Consider the following 17,641-nt stretch of genomic DNA (forward strand, 5'->3'; position numbering starts at 1 on the left):
CCACTAGGGCTGGGCAGCATGTTTTTTTGGGGGGGTTAATTTTTAATCATTCAGTGGTATTTGCAGAGTACTGTGGTAAATGCATGGCAGAGAACAGGAGATTTTGTAGAAATCGTGTATCGGATAGGAACTATTTTGATTTCCAAATTGAAAATCCACATCTATGACTGACAGAAAATGGGGCTTCCTGGTTAGGCTAAGCTGAGTGGAGGAAAAGGCTTCTACAAAATGCTCATTTTCCTCAGTAGCTGGAGTGCCAGCTCACTCGTTAGCAAACTTTAAAGCCTCTTATACTAACAATTTTTGTCTCAATGCAGCGCAGTTGGGCTCAAAAGCTGGACCCAATATAAATATTGTTATAGTGTATCGTCCCAAGTGTTTCATACAGTGCTCTGCACAAAGTGCTCAATAAGTAAATTTCTAGACTGTGAGCCCGCTGTTGGGTAGGGACCGTCTCTATATGTTGCAAACTTGTACTTCCGAAGTGCTTAGTACAGTGCTGTGCACACAGTAAGCGCTCAGTAAATGCGATTGAAAGAATGAATGAATGAAATTCATTCCCCTTCCCTTCCCTTCATTCCCCTTCCTTCCTCTCCCCCTCGTCCCCCTCTCCATCCCCCCATCTTACCTCCTTCCCTTCCCCACAGCACCTGTATATATGTATATATGTTTGTACATATTTATTACTCTATTTATTTATTTATTTTATTTGTACATATCTATTCTATTTATTTTATTTTGTTAGTATGTTTGGTTTTGTTCTCTGTCTCCCCCTTTTAGACTGTGAGCCCACTGTTGGGTAGGGACTGTCTCTATATGTTGCCAATTTGTACTTCCCAAGCGCTTAGTACAGTGCTTTGCACATAGTAAGCGCTCAATAAATACGATTGATGATGATGATGATGATGATGAAGAAATACGATTGACTGACTGAAAAGCTCCATCTGTAGGGTTTTTTTCCCTTTAGATGCATTCTAGTGCATTTGAAACTCTCGATTGCCCCATTTGACCACCGATACTAGGGAGGGTCGGCGATTTTTCTGTTACGCGGACTTGGGGGGTCCCCCTGGCCCAAATTGGTTACCAGGTCACCCAGTCAGTCATGGGGAATGGGTGACTTTCAGGCTCCAGAGGAGAGTTGATGTCTCCAAGACTCCATGGTACAACTGCACGTTGCCACCGTCTCGATCGTAACATGATATTGTCCCATGCAGATTGGAGGGTGGGGAGGGGAGGCAACTTTCCACTGGAAAATCATTAAAATAAAACCAAACCCAGACACTTAACCCATGCCCAGAAGGCCAGTGAATCTTCAGTCTTTTCCGTTAAGACGTTGTTTTATGCGTAAAATTTCATTGGACTGGAGTATAAATGTTGAATTATAATATATGATGGCATTTTTTTTAAAGAAAAATTCTCTTGGTACGTATGCCATGCAAGGCGGTGCCTTGAGAGTCAAAAACAACTGAATAGGAAATGATTAGCTAGGGCCATGTCCCGGTAGATATCGATCCTGTTCCCAACTCTATCCGTTTGATCTGCTGTGTATCAGAGCCGATTCCCTCTCAACTCTTGCAAATATTTGCTCTCCCTCTGCTACCCCTTCCTTCCCCCCGTCACCCTCTCCGTCTAAGATGTCTCCCTCCCTTACACCTTCAAATATGTTCAAGACTCCAAAAAGTAAAAAAAATAAAAAATCTTCCCTGGCCCCCTCCAAATGTAGCCCCGTCTCTCCTTACCCTATCTTGTCCAAACTCCTGGACTGGATTTTATACACCTTCACTTCCTCTCCAGCAATGTTCTTCTTGACCCATTATAGTCGTGATCACGATAAATGGGCTGATGCCATAGAGCGCCAACGTACTCATCGTCCCTCAATCTCATCTACCTCGCTGCCGACGCCTCATCCAAATCCTGCTTCTGGCGTGGAATCCCCCCTCCTTCACATCACTCTCCTCAACGTGGCTTAGTGGAGCCCATTGTTGGGTAGGGACCGTCTCTATATGTTGCCAACTTGTACTTTCCAAGCGCTTAGTACAGTGCTCTGCACACAGTAAGCACTCAATAAATACGATTGATTGATTGATTGATTGGAAAGAGCACGGGCTTGGGAGTCAGAGGACACGGTTTTGATCCCGGCTCCGCCGCTTCACTGCTGTGTCACCTTGGGCAAGTCACGTAACTTCTCTGGGCCTCAGTTCCTTCATCTCTGAAACAGGGATTAAGCCTCGAGCCCCGCATGGGACAACCTGATTACCTTGTATCTACCCCAGCGCTTAGAACAGTGCGTGGCATGTAGTCTGTGCTTAACAAACACCATCAGTATTATTCACTTCTCGGCGTCTCAGTTACCTCATTTGTAAAATGGGATTAAAACTGTGAACACCATGTGGGACACCCTGATTACCTTGCATCTACCCCAGCACTTAAAATAGTGCTTGGCACATTGCAAATGCTTAACAGATATCATCACTATTATTATTATTATTCAAAGCCTTATTAAAATCTCATCACCTCCAAGAGGCCTTCCCCAGTTCTCATGTCCCCTCCTCACCCTTGCACTTGGATTTAATCCATTTGTCCACCCCATCCTCAGCCCACAGTACTTACGTACATAGCCATCATTTTTCGATTTATATTAATGTCTTTCTTCCCTTCTAGACTGTTAGTGCATTGTGAGCAGGGAATCTGTCTTCCACCTCTGCTGTAGGGTACTCTGCCAAACGCTTAGTACAGTGCTCTGCACACAGTAAATGCTCAGTAAATACGGTTGATTGAGTGACCCTTTTCTGGGCAGTCATTCTCTGGGGGAACATTTATATTCCCACTGTCTATGTGGTTGGGAAGCAGCGTGGCTCAGTGGAAAGAGCACGGGCTTTGGAGTCAGAGATCAGGGGTTCAAATCCTGGCTCCGCCACTTGTCAGCTGCGTGACTTTGGGCAAGTCACTTAACTTCTCTGTGCCTCAGTTACCTTATCTGTAAATTGGGGGTGAAGACTGTGAGTCCCCTGTGGGACAACCTGATCACCTTGTAACCTCCCCAGCGCTGAGAACAGTTCTTTGTACATAGTAAGTGCTTAATAAATGCCATTATTATTATTATTATTATTATTATTATGTCACAAATCTCTGTCTCTGTTGAGCCCTGCCCTCTCATTCATTCATTCAGTTGCATTTTTGAGTGCTTACTGTGTGCAGGGCACTATACTAAGCTCTTAGGAGAGTTCAGTATAACAACAAACATACTCACTGTCCTTGTGTGTGTCTCCGTTTGCTACCATGACAGCATCTCGGTTTGCCCGAAGGCACCCCAAAGCCAAACGGTCCCAAACTGAACTTCTTATCCTCCTTCCAGAATCCTCCGCTCCTCCCAGCTTGTCCTTCCTTCTCAGTTGGCCCCGCCACCATCCACCCTGTAACTGCAGCCTACAACCTGGGGATCCTCCTTGTCTCCTAGTGGCCCGGCCACCAACTTTATTGAGAAAATTGAAGCCATCTGGCACGATCTGCCTAAAACCGGCGCTGCCCTTCTCCACCCTCTCCTTCCTCCTGCCCCTTCTTCAACTTTCCCATCTCTCCCAGCAGTATCTCTAGAGGACATCTCCTGCCATCTCTCAAAATTCATCCCCTCTACCTGCGCCTCTGACTCCATCCCTTCGCACCTTATCAATAATAATAATAATAATAGCATTTATTAAGCTTTTACTATGCGCCAAGCACTGTCCTAAGCACTGGGGAGGTTACAAAGTGAACAGGTTGTCCCACGGGGGGCTCACAGTCTTATAGAAGAGGTAACTGAGGCACAGAGAAGTGAACTGACTTGCCCAAAGTCACACAGCTGACAAGTGGTGGAGCCGCGATTTGAATCCATGACCTCTGACTCCGAAGTCCGAGCTGTTTCCACTGAGCCACACTGCTTATCAAGGCACTTGCTCCCTCCCTGACTGCCATTTTCAACTGTTCACTCTCCACTGACTTCTTCTCCACTGCTTTCAAACGTGCTCGTGTCTCCCCTAGTCTAAAAAAGGCCTTCCATGACCCCACAGCTCCCTCCAGTTACCGCCCCATCTCCCTCCTACCCTTCCTCTCCAGATTCCTGGAGTGAGTTGTCTATCCCTGCTGTCTCAAGCTCCTCTTCTCCAATTCTCTCCTTGACCCCCTCTAACCTGGCTCCCTTCCCCTCCTCCACAGAAACCACCTTCTCAAAGGTCACAGATGATCTCCTTGCCAAATCCAACGGCCTCTACTCCATCCTAATCCTCCTCGACCTGTCAGCTGCCTTCAACACTGTCGACCACCCTCTTCTCTTGCAAACATTATCCAACGTCGGCTTGATTGACACTGTCCTGTCCTGATTCTTTCCTCCTATCTCTCCGGCCTCTCACTCTCTATCCCTTGGAGAGCTCATTTGCTCCCATGGCTTCAACTACCGTCTCTCAGTATGATTCCCAAATTTACATCTCCAGCCCTGATCTCTTTCCCTCTCTGCACTCTCACATTTCCTCCTGCCTTCAGGACAGCTCTACTTGGATGTCCCTCCAACACCTCAAACGTAACATGTCCAACACAGAACTCCTTATCTTCCTAAGCAAACCCCGTCCTTCCCTCCTCAAATTCCACCTATACTGCATTCTCCTAAGCACTCAGTACAGTGCTCTGCAAACAGTAAGTGCCCAGTAAATACAGCTGACTGGCTGATTGATTGATTCACCTCCTCCAATTTGCCTTCCCCAACTAATTGTCCATACTCTGTGTTGTATCAACCCCATAACCACCTCTTCCAGCCACTTTCAGCTCTTGGGAGCTGTATGTATGTATACTTCAATTGACTGTATATTTCAATTGAGCATTCAGTTTCACTGTTTGTAAATCTTTTCTTTTCTCTCTCCCCCGTAGATTACAAACTCCTTGTGCACAGGGAACTTGTCTTGTGCGTGTGTCGTATTTTCCCAGGCATTGGCATCGTGCATGACATTTAGTAGATGGTCAACAGTATTACTGTTTCTAGACTGTAAGCTCGTTGTGGGCAGGGAAAGTACATAAGTGCTGTGGGTCTGGGATGAGGGATGAATAAAGGGAGCAAATCAGGATGATGGAGGAAGGAGAGGGAGAACGGGAAAGAAGGGCTTGGTCAGGGAAGGCCTCTTGGATTGTATTGTACTCTCCCAAGCACTTAGTACAGTAATCAATCAATAAATCAATCGTATTTATTGAGCGCTCACTGTGTGCAGAGCACTGTATTAAGCGCTTGGGAAGTACAAGTTGGCAACATATAGAGACAGTCCCTATCCAACAGTGGGCTCACAGTCTAGAAGGGGGAGACAGAGAACAAAACCAAACATACTAACAAAATAAAATGAATAGAATAGATATGTACAAGTAAAATAAATAAATAAATAGAGTAATAAATATGTACAAACGTATATACAGTATATCGTTGATTGATTAATGGGGAGCCCCGGAGAGAAGCAGTGAGGACTAGTGGATAGAGCACGGGCTTGGGAGTCAAGAGGATCCGAGTTCTAGCCACTGCTCTGCCGTTTGCCTGCTGGGTGACCTTGGGGAATCACTTCACTTCTCTGTGTCTCAGTTACCTCATCTGTAAAATGGGGATTAAGACTCTTAACCCCACAGGGGGCAGGGACTGTGTCCAATGTGATTAGCTGGTATCTGCCCCAGTGCTTAGTACAGTGCTTGGCATAAAGTAAGTGTTTAAGAAATTCCATTAAAAAAAAGTCGAATGGGAGCAAGCAGCGATAATCAGAACTACCATTTTTAAGGATGTCGAGATTTTTTTTTTATGAAGAGGTTTCTGTTCAACTGGTCACCGTAGCACTAAACTGAGAGGGAATATTTTTATAGCTCGGCGTGGTGTAGTAGAAAGATCATGGGCCAAGGCATCAGAGGACCTCTCTCAATTACCTCGCCGCCTCCTACCTCACCTCGCTATTCCCCTACAACCCAGCCCTCACGCTTCACCCCTCTAATGCTCACCTTCTCACTGTACCTCTGGCTTGGCAGGCCCTCACATTCACTCATTCATTCATTCAATTGTATTTATTGAGCGCTTACTGGGTGCAGAGCACTGGACTAAGCCTTGGGAAGTACAAGTTGGCAACACATAGAGACGGTCCCTACCCATCAGCGGGCTCACAGTCTAGAAGGGGGAGACAGACAGCAAGACAGAACGCGTGGACAGGTGTCAAGTCATCAGAATAAATAGAAGTAAAGCTAGATGCACATCGTTAACAAAATAAATAAAATAGTAAATAGGTGCAAGTAAAATAGAGTAATAAATCTGTACAAACATATATACAGGTGCTGTGGGGAGGGGAAGGAGGTAGGGCCAGGGGGATGGGGAGGAGGAGAGGGAAAAGGGGGCTCTGTCATATCCGACAGACAGTGACTCTCCCCTTCTTCAAAGCCTTACTGAAGGCACATCTCCTCCAAGAGGCCTTCCCTTACCAAGCCCTTCTTTCCTCTTCTCCCTCTCCTTTCTCCATCATCCTGATTTGCTCCTTTTCTACATCCCTCATCCCAGCCCCACAGCACTTACGTACATATCTGTCATTTCATTTATTTATATGAATCTGTCTCCTCCTCTAGGCTGTAAACTCATTGTGGTCATGGAATGTGTCTGTTATTATATTGTAGTCTCCCAAGCACTTAATATATTGCTTTGTCACAGTAAGTGCTCAATAAGTATGACTGACTGACTGACGTGGGTTCTGATCCCGGCCCTGTCAACTGCTTGGCAGTTGGCCTTGGGCAAAAAACATAACCTCGGTATCCTCAACTGTAAAATGGGGATTAAATCCCACTCCCTTCTCCTTAGTAGAGTGGTTTGCACACAGTAAGCCCTCAAAAAATACGACTGAATAAGTTGAATGTTCATTCACTCATTCAATTCATTCAGTCAACCATATTTATTGAGTACTTTTGTGCAGAGCGCTATACTAAGCACTTGGAAAGTACAGTTCAGCCACAGAAAGAGACAGTCATCATCATCATCATCAATCGTATTTATTGAGTGCTTACTGTGTGCAGAGCACTGTACTAAGCGCTTGGGAAGTACAAATTGGCAACATATAAAGACAGTCCCTACCCAACAGTGGGCTCACAGTCTAAAAGGGGGAGACAGAGAACAAAACCAAACATACTAACAAAATAAAATAAATAGAATAGATATGTACAAGTAAAATAAATAAATAAATAAATAGAGTAATAAATATGTACAAACATATATACATATATACAGGTGCTGTGGGGAAGGGAAGGAGGTAAGATGGGGGGATGGAGAGGGGGACGAGGGGGAGAGGAAGGAAGGGGCTCAGTCTGGGAAGGCCTCCTGGAGGAGGTGAGCTCTCAGTAGGGCCTTGAAGGGAGGAAGAGAGCTAGCTTGGCGGATGGGCGGAGGGAGGGCATTCCAGGACCGGGGGATGACGTGGGCCGGGGGTCGATGGCGGGACAGGCGAGAACGAGGTACGGGGAGGAGATGAGCGGCGGAGGAGTAGAGGGTGCGGGCTGGGCAGTAGAAGGAGAGAAGGGAGGTGAGGTAGGAGGGGGCGAGGGGATGGAAAGCCTTGAAGCCAAAGGTGAGGAGTTTCTGCCTGAAGCGCAGATTGATTGGTAGCCACTGGAGATTTTTGAGGAGGGGAGTACTATGCCCAGAGCGTTTCTGGACAAAGATAATCCGGGCAGCAGCATGAAGTATGGAGTCCCTACCCAACAACGGGTTCACAGTCTAGAAGGGGAGAGACCGACAACAAAACAAGTAGACGGGCATCAATAGCATCAAAATAAATAAATACAATTATAGATATATACACTTCATTAATAAAATAAATAGAATAATAAATATGTGCATATGTACACAAGCGCTGTAGGGCGGGGGGATGAGCAGAGGGTTGGAGTAGGGGTGATGGGGATGGGAGGAGCAGTGGTAAAGGGGGGCTCAGTCTGGGAAGACCTCCTAGAGGAGGTGAGCTCTCAGTAGGTCTTTGAAGGGGGGAAGTGAGCTAGTTTGGCGGATGTGATGAGGGAGGGCAATCCAGGCCAGGGGGATGACGTGGGCTGGGGGTCAACGGCGGGACAGGTGAGAACGAGGTACGGTGAGGAGGTTAGCGGCAGAGGAGGGGAGGGTGCGCGCTGGGCTGGAGAAGGGGAGAAGGGAGGTGAGGTAGGAGGGGGCGAGGTGATGGAGAGCTTTGAAGCCCATAGTAAGGAGTTTTGGCTTCATATGAAGGTTGATAGGCAACCACTGGAGATTTTTCAGGAAGGGCTGGTGACATGTACTTAGACTGTGACTACTTAGACCGGGAGCCCCTTGTGGGATAGGAACCATCCAACCTGATAACCCTGCATCCACCCTAGGGCTTGACACATAATAAGTGCTCAACAGATGCTATTTAAAGAAAAAGAAAGAAAAGTATTGCTAGGCAGTTGAATCTAGAACAGGATACCAAGGAGACTGTAGGATTTCCCATTCCCAAAGATCCTTAAATTTGGAGAAAAGACAGTCTTAAGTGGTTTAGATGTAAATTGATGTAAAGGTAGAAGAGGTAGTTCATTTTTTGTGACTGCATATTCAATATGTGAGGGGGAGTTTTGAGGATTGTTGAATTTGTAAAACGCTTTGAGGTTCCCATGTTCTCAAAGTATCCAAACCAAGATCAACAGGTATACCAACATTGTAAGACCTTGACCAGATCTCAGCCTGGTTATAAATGTTCGTTTTCAGTTGAATATCGATGTAGTTCCATCGTGGTGGGTTTTTTTTAACCTCAAATTGTTATTTGTTCCATAGGTACTGTAAGAATCGAGATGTTCAGGAACATGCAAAATGCAGAAATCATCCGAAAAATGACGGAAGAATTTGATGAGGTACAGTATCCCAGCGTTCAAACGAATAGGCTCTTGGGAAACTGACAGTGGGAAATGTGCAGGAGCAGTAATGTGTTTCTTGTTCAGTGCCCTTCCCACTGCGAGTCCGGTTCGGGGTGGGGATGGAGGGTAGGGAAGCCCAAGCTTCCTCATGTCCAGCCTTCTCCAAGGGACTAAAAACACTGAATCTCATCTGCCCAGTTGGGAGTCAATCCCTGGTCTCCCTCGTACTTACACTGTGAGCCCCATGTGGGACCTAGTCATCTTGTATCTTGTCTTTTTTTTTAATAGCATTTATTAAACGCTTACTATGTGCAAAGTACTGTTCTAAGCGCCAGGGAGGTTATAATCAATCAATCAATCAATCATATTTATTGAGCGCTTACTGTGTGCAAAGCACTGTACTAAGGGCTTGGGAAGTACAAGTTGGCAACATATAGAGACAGTCCCTACCCAACAGTGGGCTCACAGTCTAAAAGGGGGAGACAGAGAACAAAACCAAACATACTAACAAAATAAAATAAATAGAATAGATATGTACAAGTAAAATAAATCAATAGAGTAATAAATATATACAAACATATATACACATATACAGGTGCTGTGGGGAAGGGAAGGAGGTAAGATGGGATGGAGAGGGGGACGAGGGGGAGAGGAAGGAAGGGGCTCAGTCTGGGAAGGCCTCCCGGAGGAGGTGAGCTCTCAGCAGGGCCTTGAAGGGAGGAAGAGAGCTAGCTTGGAGGATGGGCAGAGGGAGGGCATTCCAGGCCCGGGGGATGATGTGGGCCGGGGGTCGATGGCGGGACAGGCGAGAGCGAGGTACGGTGAGGAGATCAGCGGCGGAGGAGCGGAGGGTGCGGGCTGGGCTGGAGAAGGACAGAAGGGAGGTGAGGTAGGAGGGGGCGAGGGGATGGACAGCCTTGAAGCCCAGGGTGAGGAGTTTCTGCCTGATGCGCAGATTGATTGGTAGCCACTGGAGATTTTTGAGGAGGTGATCAGATTACAGGGTGATCAGGTTGTCCCACGGGGGGCTCACAGTCTTAATCCCCATTTTAGAGATGAGGGAACTGAGGCCCAGAGAAGTTAAGTGACTTGCCCAAAGTCACACAGCTGACAAGTGGCGGAGCCGGGATTTGAACCCATGACCTCTGACTCCAAAGCCCGGGCTCTTTCCACTGAGCCATGCTGCTTCTCATGCTGCTGAGTTGTCTCCGACCCGCAGCGACGCCATGGACACATCTCTCCCAGAATGCCCCGCTCTCCTTGTGCAGTCGCTCTGGTAGTGGATCCATAGTTTCTTGGTCGAAATCCAAAGTGGTTTATCATTGTCGCCCTCCACGCAGTAAACCTGAGTCTCCGCCCTCGATTCTCTCCCATGCCACTGCTGCCCAACACAGGGGAGTTTTGATTTGGAGCAGATTGCCTTCCCACTCGCTAGCCACCGGCCAAAGTAGGAATGGAATGGAATGGACAGGCCTCTGACCGACTCTCCCTCCCATAGTCAAGACTGATAGAGTACTGTAAACGCTCCAGCTGCGACGCTGAGAGGATATTCATTCATTCATTCAATCGTATTTATTGAGCGCTTACTGTGTGCAGAGTACTGTACTAAGCGCTTGGGAAGCACAAGTTGGCAACATATAGAGACAGTCCCTACCCAACAGTGTGCTCACAGTCTAGAAGGGGGAGACAGACAACAAAACAAAACATTCATTCATTTATTCATTCATTCATTCAATCGTATTTATTGAGCACTTACTGTGTGCAGAGCACTGTACTAAGCGCTTGGGAAGTACAAGTTGGCAATAAATAGAGACGGTCCCTACCCAACAGCGGGCTCACAGTCTAGAAGGGGGAGACAAGACAACAAAACAAAACATATTAACAAAATAAAATAGAATAGTAGATATGTACAAGTAAAATAAATAGAGTAATAAATCTGTACAAACATATATACAGGTGCTGTGGGGAGGGGAAGGAGGTAAGGCAGGGGGAGATGGGGAGGGGGAGAGGAAAAAGGGGGCTCAGTCTGGGATGGCTATGCCACAGGTCGCCCCATCTTCAAAGCCCTCCCAAAATCCCACCTCCTTCAGGAGGCATTTCCCAATTAATTTCTCTTATTCCTCGGCCATTTCTTCCCAACTACAAATCAATCATTGGTATTTATTGAATGTCTACTGTGTGCAGAGCACTGTACTAAGTGCTTGGGAGAGAAAAAAGCACTTGTAGTCACATTCCCTATCCATCTCAGGACTTAAGTCTTCACTGCCACATACACACCCACTCAACATACAAATACATAGTCTACTTAAGCACTAATCCATCTTTCCTTTGCCTAGTGGATGTAGCAGAGGCATGGGAGTCAGAAGGACCTGGGTTCTAATCCTGGAACCGCCACATATCTGCTGTGTGACCCTGGGCAAGTCAACTCAACTTTTCTGTGGCTCAATGTCCTCATCTCTAAAATGGGAATTAAGACTGTGAGCCTCATATGGGACAGGGACATATTAACCCAATAAAATAATTAGAATAATTGGTTAACAGCCAGTAGCATCAGGCCAAAACAACTCGCCGTCTGTCTGACTGACGGCCTCAGACACGGCAAACTGGCAGAAATGGCCTTTTATACCAAGGAGCTGTCGCTTGAGAAGTGGGAGACTTCAGCCATCTAATCCCGGCTCTGCCACTTGGCTGCTGTGTGACCCTGGGCAAGTTGCTTCACTTCTCGGGGCCTAATAATAATAATAATAATAATAATGGTGTTTGTATCTTGTATCTTCTATCTACCTAGCGCTGAATACAGTGCTTGGCACAGCGTCAGTGCTTTACACATACCACAAATGGTCATCATCATCATCATCATCAAGCGCATTTATTGAGTGCTTACTGTGTGCAGAGCACTGTACTAAGCGCTTGGGAAGTACAAATCGTCGTCTTCTCATTATTATTGTAGTGGGCTCAAGTCAGAGTTGAACTGTCCTGGGCTGCCCAACCCTGTGACCTCCAAGTAGAGGGGGCCGGAATGGGCTGGAGCCAGACAACCTCCGACCTTCATCACAAGAGGCATTTTTACATTTTCCAAACTTCCCAGGGAACTGGAAGAACAGGAGTTGACCATATTTTGCTATTTTTAACTACTCTATCGTGAGCGTGCCGTACAAGTTAGTTCTAGAATAATAATAATAATCATGGCATTTGTTAAGCGCTTACTATGTGCCAGGCACCGTACTAAGCGCCGGGCTGGATCCAAGCAAATCGGGTTGGACACAGTCCCTGTCCCACGTGGGGCTCACAATCTCAATCCCCATTTTACAGATGAGGGAACTGAGGCACAGAGAAATGAAGTGACTTGCCCAAGGTCACACAGCAGACAAGTGGCAGAGCTAGGATTAGAACTCATGACTTTCTAACTCTCAGGTCTGTGCTTTATCAATCAGTCAATCAGTCCTATTTATTGAGCGCTTACTGTGTGCAGAGCACTGTACTAAGCGCTTGGGAAGTACAAGTTGGCAACATATAGAGACAGTGCCTACCCAACAGCGGGCTCACAGTCTAGAAGGGGGAGACAGAGAACAAAACCAAACATATTAACAAAATAAAATAAAATATCCACTACGCTATGCTGCTTCCCAAGTGCTAGTGATAGGAACAGTAATATCTTTAACTCGTTCAGGGATTTCACATCATTTGTTTAATCTGGGTTTGTTCTGAATCTGTGATTGTAGGTCAATCAAGCCAAGATCTGGTGATAATAAATAGGAAGAGGAAGCATAGTTAGGGAATTTTGTTTTGGGTAATAATAATGATGGCATTTCATTCATTCATTCAATCGTATTTATTGAGCGCTTACTGTGTGCAGAGCACTGTACTAAGCGCTTGGGAAGTACAAGTTGGCAACATATAGAGACGGTCCCTACCCAACAGTGGGCTCACAGTCTAGAAGGGGGACCCAGAGAACAAAACAAAACATATTAACAAAATAAAATAAATATAATAAATATGCACAAATAAAATAGAGTAATAAATTCATACAAATTTGTTAAATGCTTACTATGTGCAAAGCACTGTTCTAAGCCCTGGGGGCAGGGGGAATACAAGGTGATCAGGTTGTACCACGGGGGACTCACAGTCTCAGTCCTCACTTTACAGATGAGTTAACTGAGGCCCAGAGAAGTGTAGTAACTTGACCAAAGTCACACAGCTGACAAGTGACGGAGCCGGGATTAGAACCCACGACCTCTGGCTCCCAAGCCCGGGCTCTTTCCACTTTGGATCTTAGAGCAGTGTTTATGCAGAGAACCGGTAGTGGAATTGGAAGAAGGAGAGTGGCCTAGTGGAAAGAGCACAGGCCTGAGAGCCAGAAGGAACTGGGTTCTTGTCCCAGCTCTGCCCTACATCCGCTGTGTGACCTCGGGCAGGTCACTTCACCTCTCTGTGTCTCACTTACCTCATCTGGGGAGTAAGACAGGGAGCCCTATGTGGGACAGGGGCTGTGTCCAAGCTGATTAAGCTTGTATCCCTAGCGCTTAGTACGGTGCCTGGCATTCATTTATTCATTCATTCATTCAATCGTATTTATTGAGCGCTTACTGTGTGCAGAGCACTGTTCTAAGCGCTTGGGAAGTACAATTTGGCAACATATAGAGACAGTCCCTACCCAACAGTGGGCTCACAGTCTAGAAGGGGGAGACAGAACAAAACAAAACATATTAACAGAATAAAATAGAATAAATATGTACAAGTAAAATAAATAGAGTAATAAATACGTACAAACATATATACATATGTGGCATATAGTAAGTGCTTTAAAAATGCCATTAAAACAAAACAAAAATGGGATAAAATTAGTAGATTACAGAGAAGGGAACAAGGTAGCTGAGAATCAATGCAGGCCAGGTTATAGTGGTCTAAAACTAATGGGAAAGAAGTAGCAAGCCAGTGAAGGAATTTGAAAGCTCACCTCCTCCAGGAGGCCTTCCCAGACTGAGCCCCCCTTTTCCTCTGCTCCTCCTCCCCTCCCCATCACCTTACTCCCTCCCTCTGTTCTACCCCCCTCTCCACCCCAAAGCACTTGTATATATATATATATGTACATATTCATTATTCTATATATTTCATTAATGGTGTGTATATATTTATAATTCTCTTCCTTTATATTGATGCTGTTGATGCCTGTCTACTTGTTTTGTTTTATTGTCTGTCTCTCCCCTTCTAGACTGTGAGCCCATTGTTGGGTAGGGACCGTCTCTATATGTTGCCGACTTGGACTTCCCAAGTGCTTAGTATAGTGCTCTGCACCCAGTAAGTGCTCAATAAATAGGATCGGATGAATGAATGAATGAATAAATGAATGAGTGAAAAGGAAATGAAAGTGTAATCACAGGCCGGAGAAGAAATATCCCTTTGCCAGCAGCCTTTTATAACGATTGGCAAAGGGGAAGGTCAGGAGTCGAGGACAGTGAATTTTGGTAGGAAAAGAAGCAGCGTGGCCTAGCCCAGGCCTGGGATTCAGGGGACTTGGGTTCTAATTCTGGCTCCACCAGACCAATCAATCAATCGTATTTATTGAGCGCTTACCGTGTGCAGACCACTGTACTAAGCGCTTGGGAAGTACAAGTTGGCAACATATAGAGACAGTCCCTACCCAACAGTGGGCTCACAGTCTAAAAGGGGGAGACAGAGAACAAAACCAAACATACTAACAAAATAAAATAAATAGAATAGATATGCACAAATAAAATAAATAAATAAATAGAGTAATAAATATGTACAAATAAATATGTACACCAGATGCCTGCTGTGTGAAATTACTTCACTCCACTTGTATCTCAGTTTCTTCATTGGTAAAATGGGAGTTCATTCATTCAGTCGTACTTATTGAGCGCTTACTGTGTGTGAAACGTACTAAGCGGTTGGGAGAGTACAGTATAAGGTTGCATACCTATTCTTCCTCTCCCACAGACTGTGATCCCCATGTGGAACAGGAACTGGGTCTCATCTACTTGTCTTCTAATCTACCCTGGCGCCTAGTACAGTGTTTGGCATATAGGAAGGACTTGAGAGATGCAGCAATTCTTATTAATAAAAAGTACAATTATAATAATAACAAGGTAGCAGAAATATGAACAGAGCCTTTTCCCCCAATGGAACTTCGTAAAGAGTACATTTGAACAGTGTTGGGGAAGGTGGGGACATACGAATCAGGTCTGTCAGTGTGGCTCAGTGGAAAGAGCCTGGGCTTTGGAGTCAGAGGTCATGGGTTCAAATCCTGGCTCCGCCACTTGTCAGCTGTGTGACTTTGGGCAAGTCACTTCACTTCTCTGAGCCTCGGTTCCCTCATCTGTAAAATGGGGATTAAGACTGTGAGCCCCACGTGGGACGACCTGGTCACCTTGTATCTCCCCCAGTGCTTAGAACAGTGCTTTGCACATAGTAAGCGCTTAATAAATGCCATTATTATTATTATTATGATTATTATTATTATTATTATTATTATCTGTAGTAAGAATTGAGTGGAGACAGGAGAGGAATTAACATTAACGGATTGAGAAGCAGCGTGGCTTAGCGGAAAGAGCCCGGGCTTGGAAGTCAGAGGTCATGGGTTCCCATCCCGGCTCCGCCACTTGTCTGCTGTGTGACCTTGGGAAAAGTCGCTTAACTTCCCTGTGCCTCAGTTACCGTATCTGGAAAATGAGGATTAAGAATGTAAGCCCCACATGGGACAACCTGATTGCCTTGTATCCAAGCACTTAGTACAGTGCTCTGCACGCAGTAAGAGCTCAATAAATGCGGTTGAATCTACCCCAGCACTTAGAACAGTGCTTGGCACATAGTAAGTGCTTAACAAATACCATCATTATTATTATAATAATTACTATTATTATGAGGCAATAAAGGGGGATGGGAGTGATGTTGCGCTCTACCAAAAAGTGGGTATTTTCACATTTCTATGTAACTGTTTTGTCTTTTTCACAATGGGATCAATAAGTAGCAGTAGGTTTTCAGAATTCAGTACATGCAATACTAGTTTTTTTTTCCTTTTTCAAAGACATTCTTCAGGATGTATTGGCACACTTGGGCAAATGTATTCTTTTTGAAAGGCTTTGAGGATATATGTATGGGTGTATATATACTCTGTCTATGTCTCCCCCTTTTAGACTGTGAGCCCACTGTTGGGTAGGGACTGTCTCTTTATGTTGCCAACTTGTACTTCCCAAGTGCTTAGTACAGTGCTCTGCACACAGTAAGCGCTCAATAAATACGATTGATGATGATGATGATGATATATGTTACCATATATATATATATATATACATATATGTATGTAGCATATGTATATGTTAACATACAGTAAGTCCTTAAATTTTGGCAACTGGAAGATAAAATTTGTCTAGCTACCAAAAAAGTTGAAAGCTAGTACACAGTTCTTTGCGTGTACTTTCTCTAGAATTAAAGGCAAAACTATCCTTCTGAAGCTTGGTTTCTACATATATGTATATAGCATATATATATATATATATATGTTACCATACAGTAAGTCCTTAAATGTTGGCAACTGGAAGATAAAATTTGTCTAGCTACCGAAAATGTTGAAAGCTAGTACACAGTTCTTTGCATGTACTTTCTCTAGATTTAAAGGCAAAACTATCCTTCTGAAACTTGGTTTCTACATATGTGTATATAGCATATATATATGTTACCATACAGTGTGTCCTTAAATGTTGGCTACTGGAAGATAAAATTTGTCTAGCTACCAAAAAAGTTGAAAGCTAGTACACAGTTCTTTGCATGTACTTTCTCTAGATTTAAAGGCAAAACTATCCTTCTGAAACTTGTTTTCTACATATATGTATATAGCATATGTATATGTTACCATACAGTGTGTCCTTAAATGTTGGCTACTGGAAGATAAAATTTGTCTAGCTACCAAAAAAGTTGAAAGCTAGTACACAGTTCTTTGCATGTACTTTCCCCAGAATTAAAGGCAAAACTATCCTTCTGAAACTTGTTTTCTACATATATGTATATAGCATATATGTATGTTACCATTCAGTAAGTCCTTACATGTTGGCAACTGGAAGATAAAATTTGCCTAGCTACCTAAAAAGTTGAAAGCTAGTACACAGTTCTTTGCATGTACTTTCTCTAGATTTAAAGGCAAAACTATCCTTCTGAAACTTGGTTTCTACAGCAACTGTTTGATAGCATTGTAATACATCTTTACAATAAGAATTCCAAGGTTAACACCCATGGGAAATTTCAGTTTGTCCATTTACAACTCCTTCTGGGGAAAAAAAAAAACAAAACCTGGGTCACTTGCAAACTCGTCGGGCATTTCCCCCTCTCCATCCCCCCCATCTTACCTCCTTCCCTTCCCCACAGCACCTGGATATATGTATATATGTTTGTACATATTTATTACTCTGTTTATTTATTTTACTTGTACATATCTATTTACTTTATTTTGTTAGTATGTTTGATTTTGTTCTCTGTCTCCCCCTTTTAGACTGTGAGCCCACTGTTGGGTAGGGACTGTCTCTATATGTTGCCAATTTGTACTTCCCAAGCGCTTAGTACAGTGCTCTGCACATAGTAAGCGCTCAATAAATACGATTGATGATGATGATGATGATTTCCATTTGCTTAATGCTCACTAGGGCCCAGGTCTAGCAATAGAGAAGCAGCGTGGCTCAGTGGAAAGAGCACGGGCTTTGGAGTCAGAGGTCATGGGTTCAAATCCCGGCTCTGCCACTTGTCA

At 44.6% G+C, this 17,641-nt stretch overlaps 1 protein-coding gene across 1 annotated transcript in view; it reads left to right on the plus strand.

Moving 5' to 3' along the window:
• STAG1 (stromal antigen 1) overlaps positions 1-17,641 on the plus strand; it is a 463,433-nt gene that overhangs the window by 278,567 nt on the left and 167,225 nt on the right. Inside the window, exon 6 of the mRNA XM_038759978.1 lies at positions 8,807-8,883. Coding sequence (XP_038615906.1) covers positions 8,807-8,883 — 77 coding nt within the window. The remainder of the gene's footprint in view (positions 1-8,806; positions 8,884-17,641) is intronic.

The sequence above is a fragment of the Tachyglossus aculeatus genome, chromosome 1 (genome assembly GCF_015852505.1).
Source record: "Tachyglossus aculeatus isolate mTacAcu1 chromosome 1, mTacAcu1.pri, whole genome shotgun sequence".
In the NCBI taxonomy this organism is placed as follows: domain Eukaryota; kingdom Metazoa; phylum Chordata; class Mammalia; order Monotremata; family Tachyglossidae; genus Tachyglossus; species Tachyglossus aculeatus.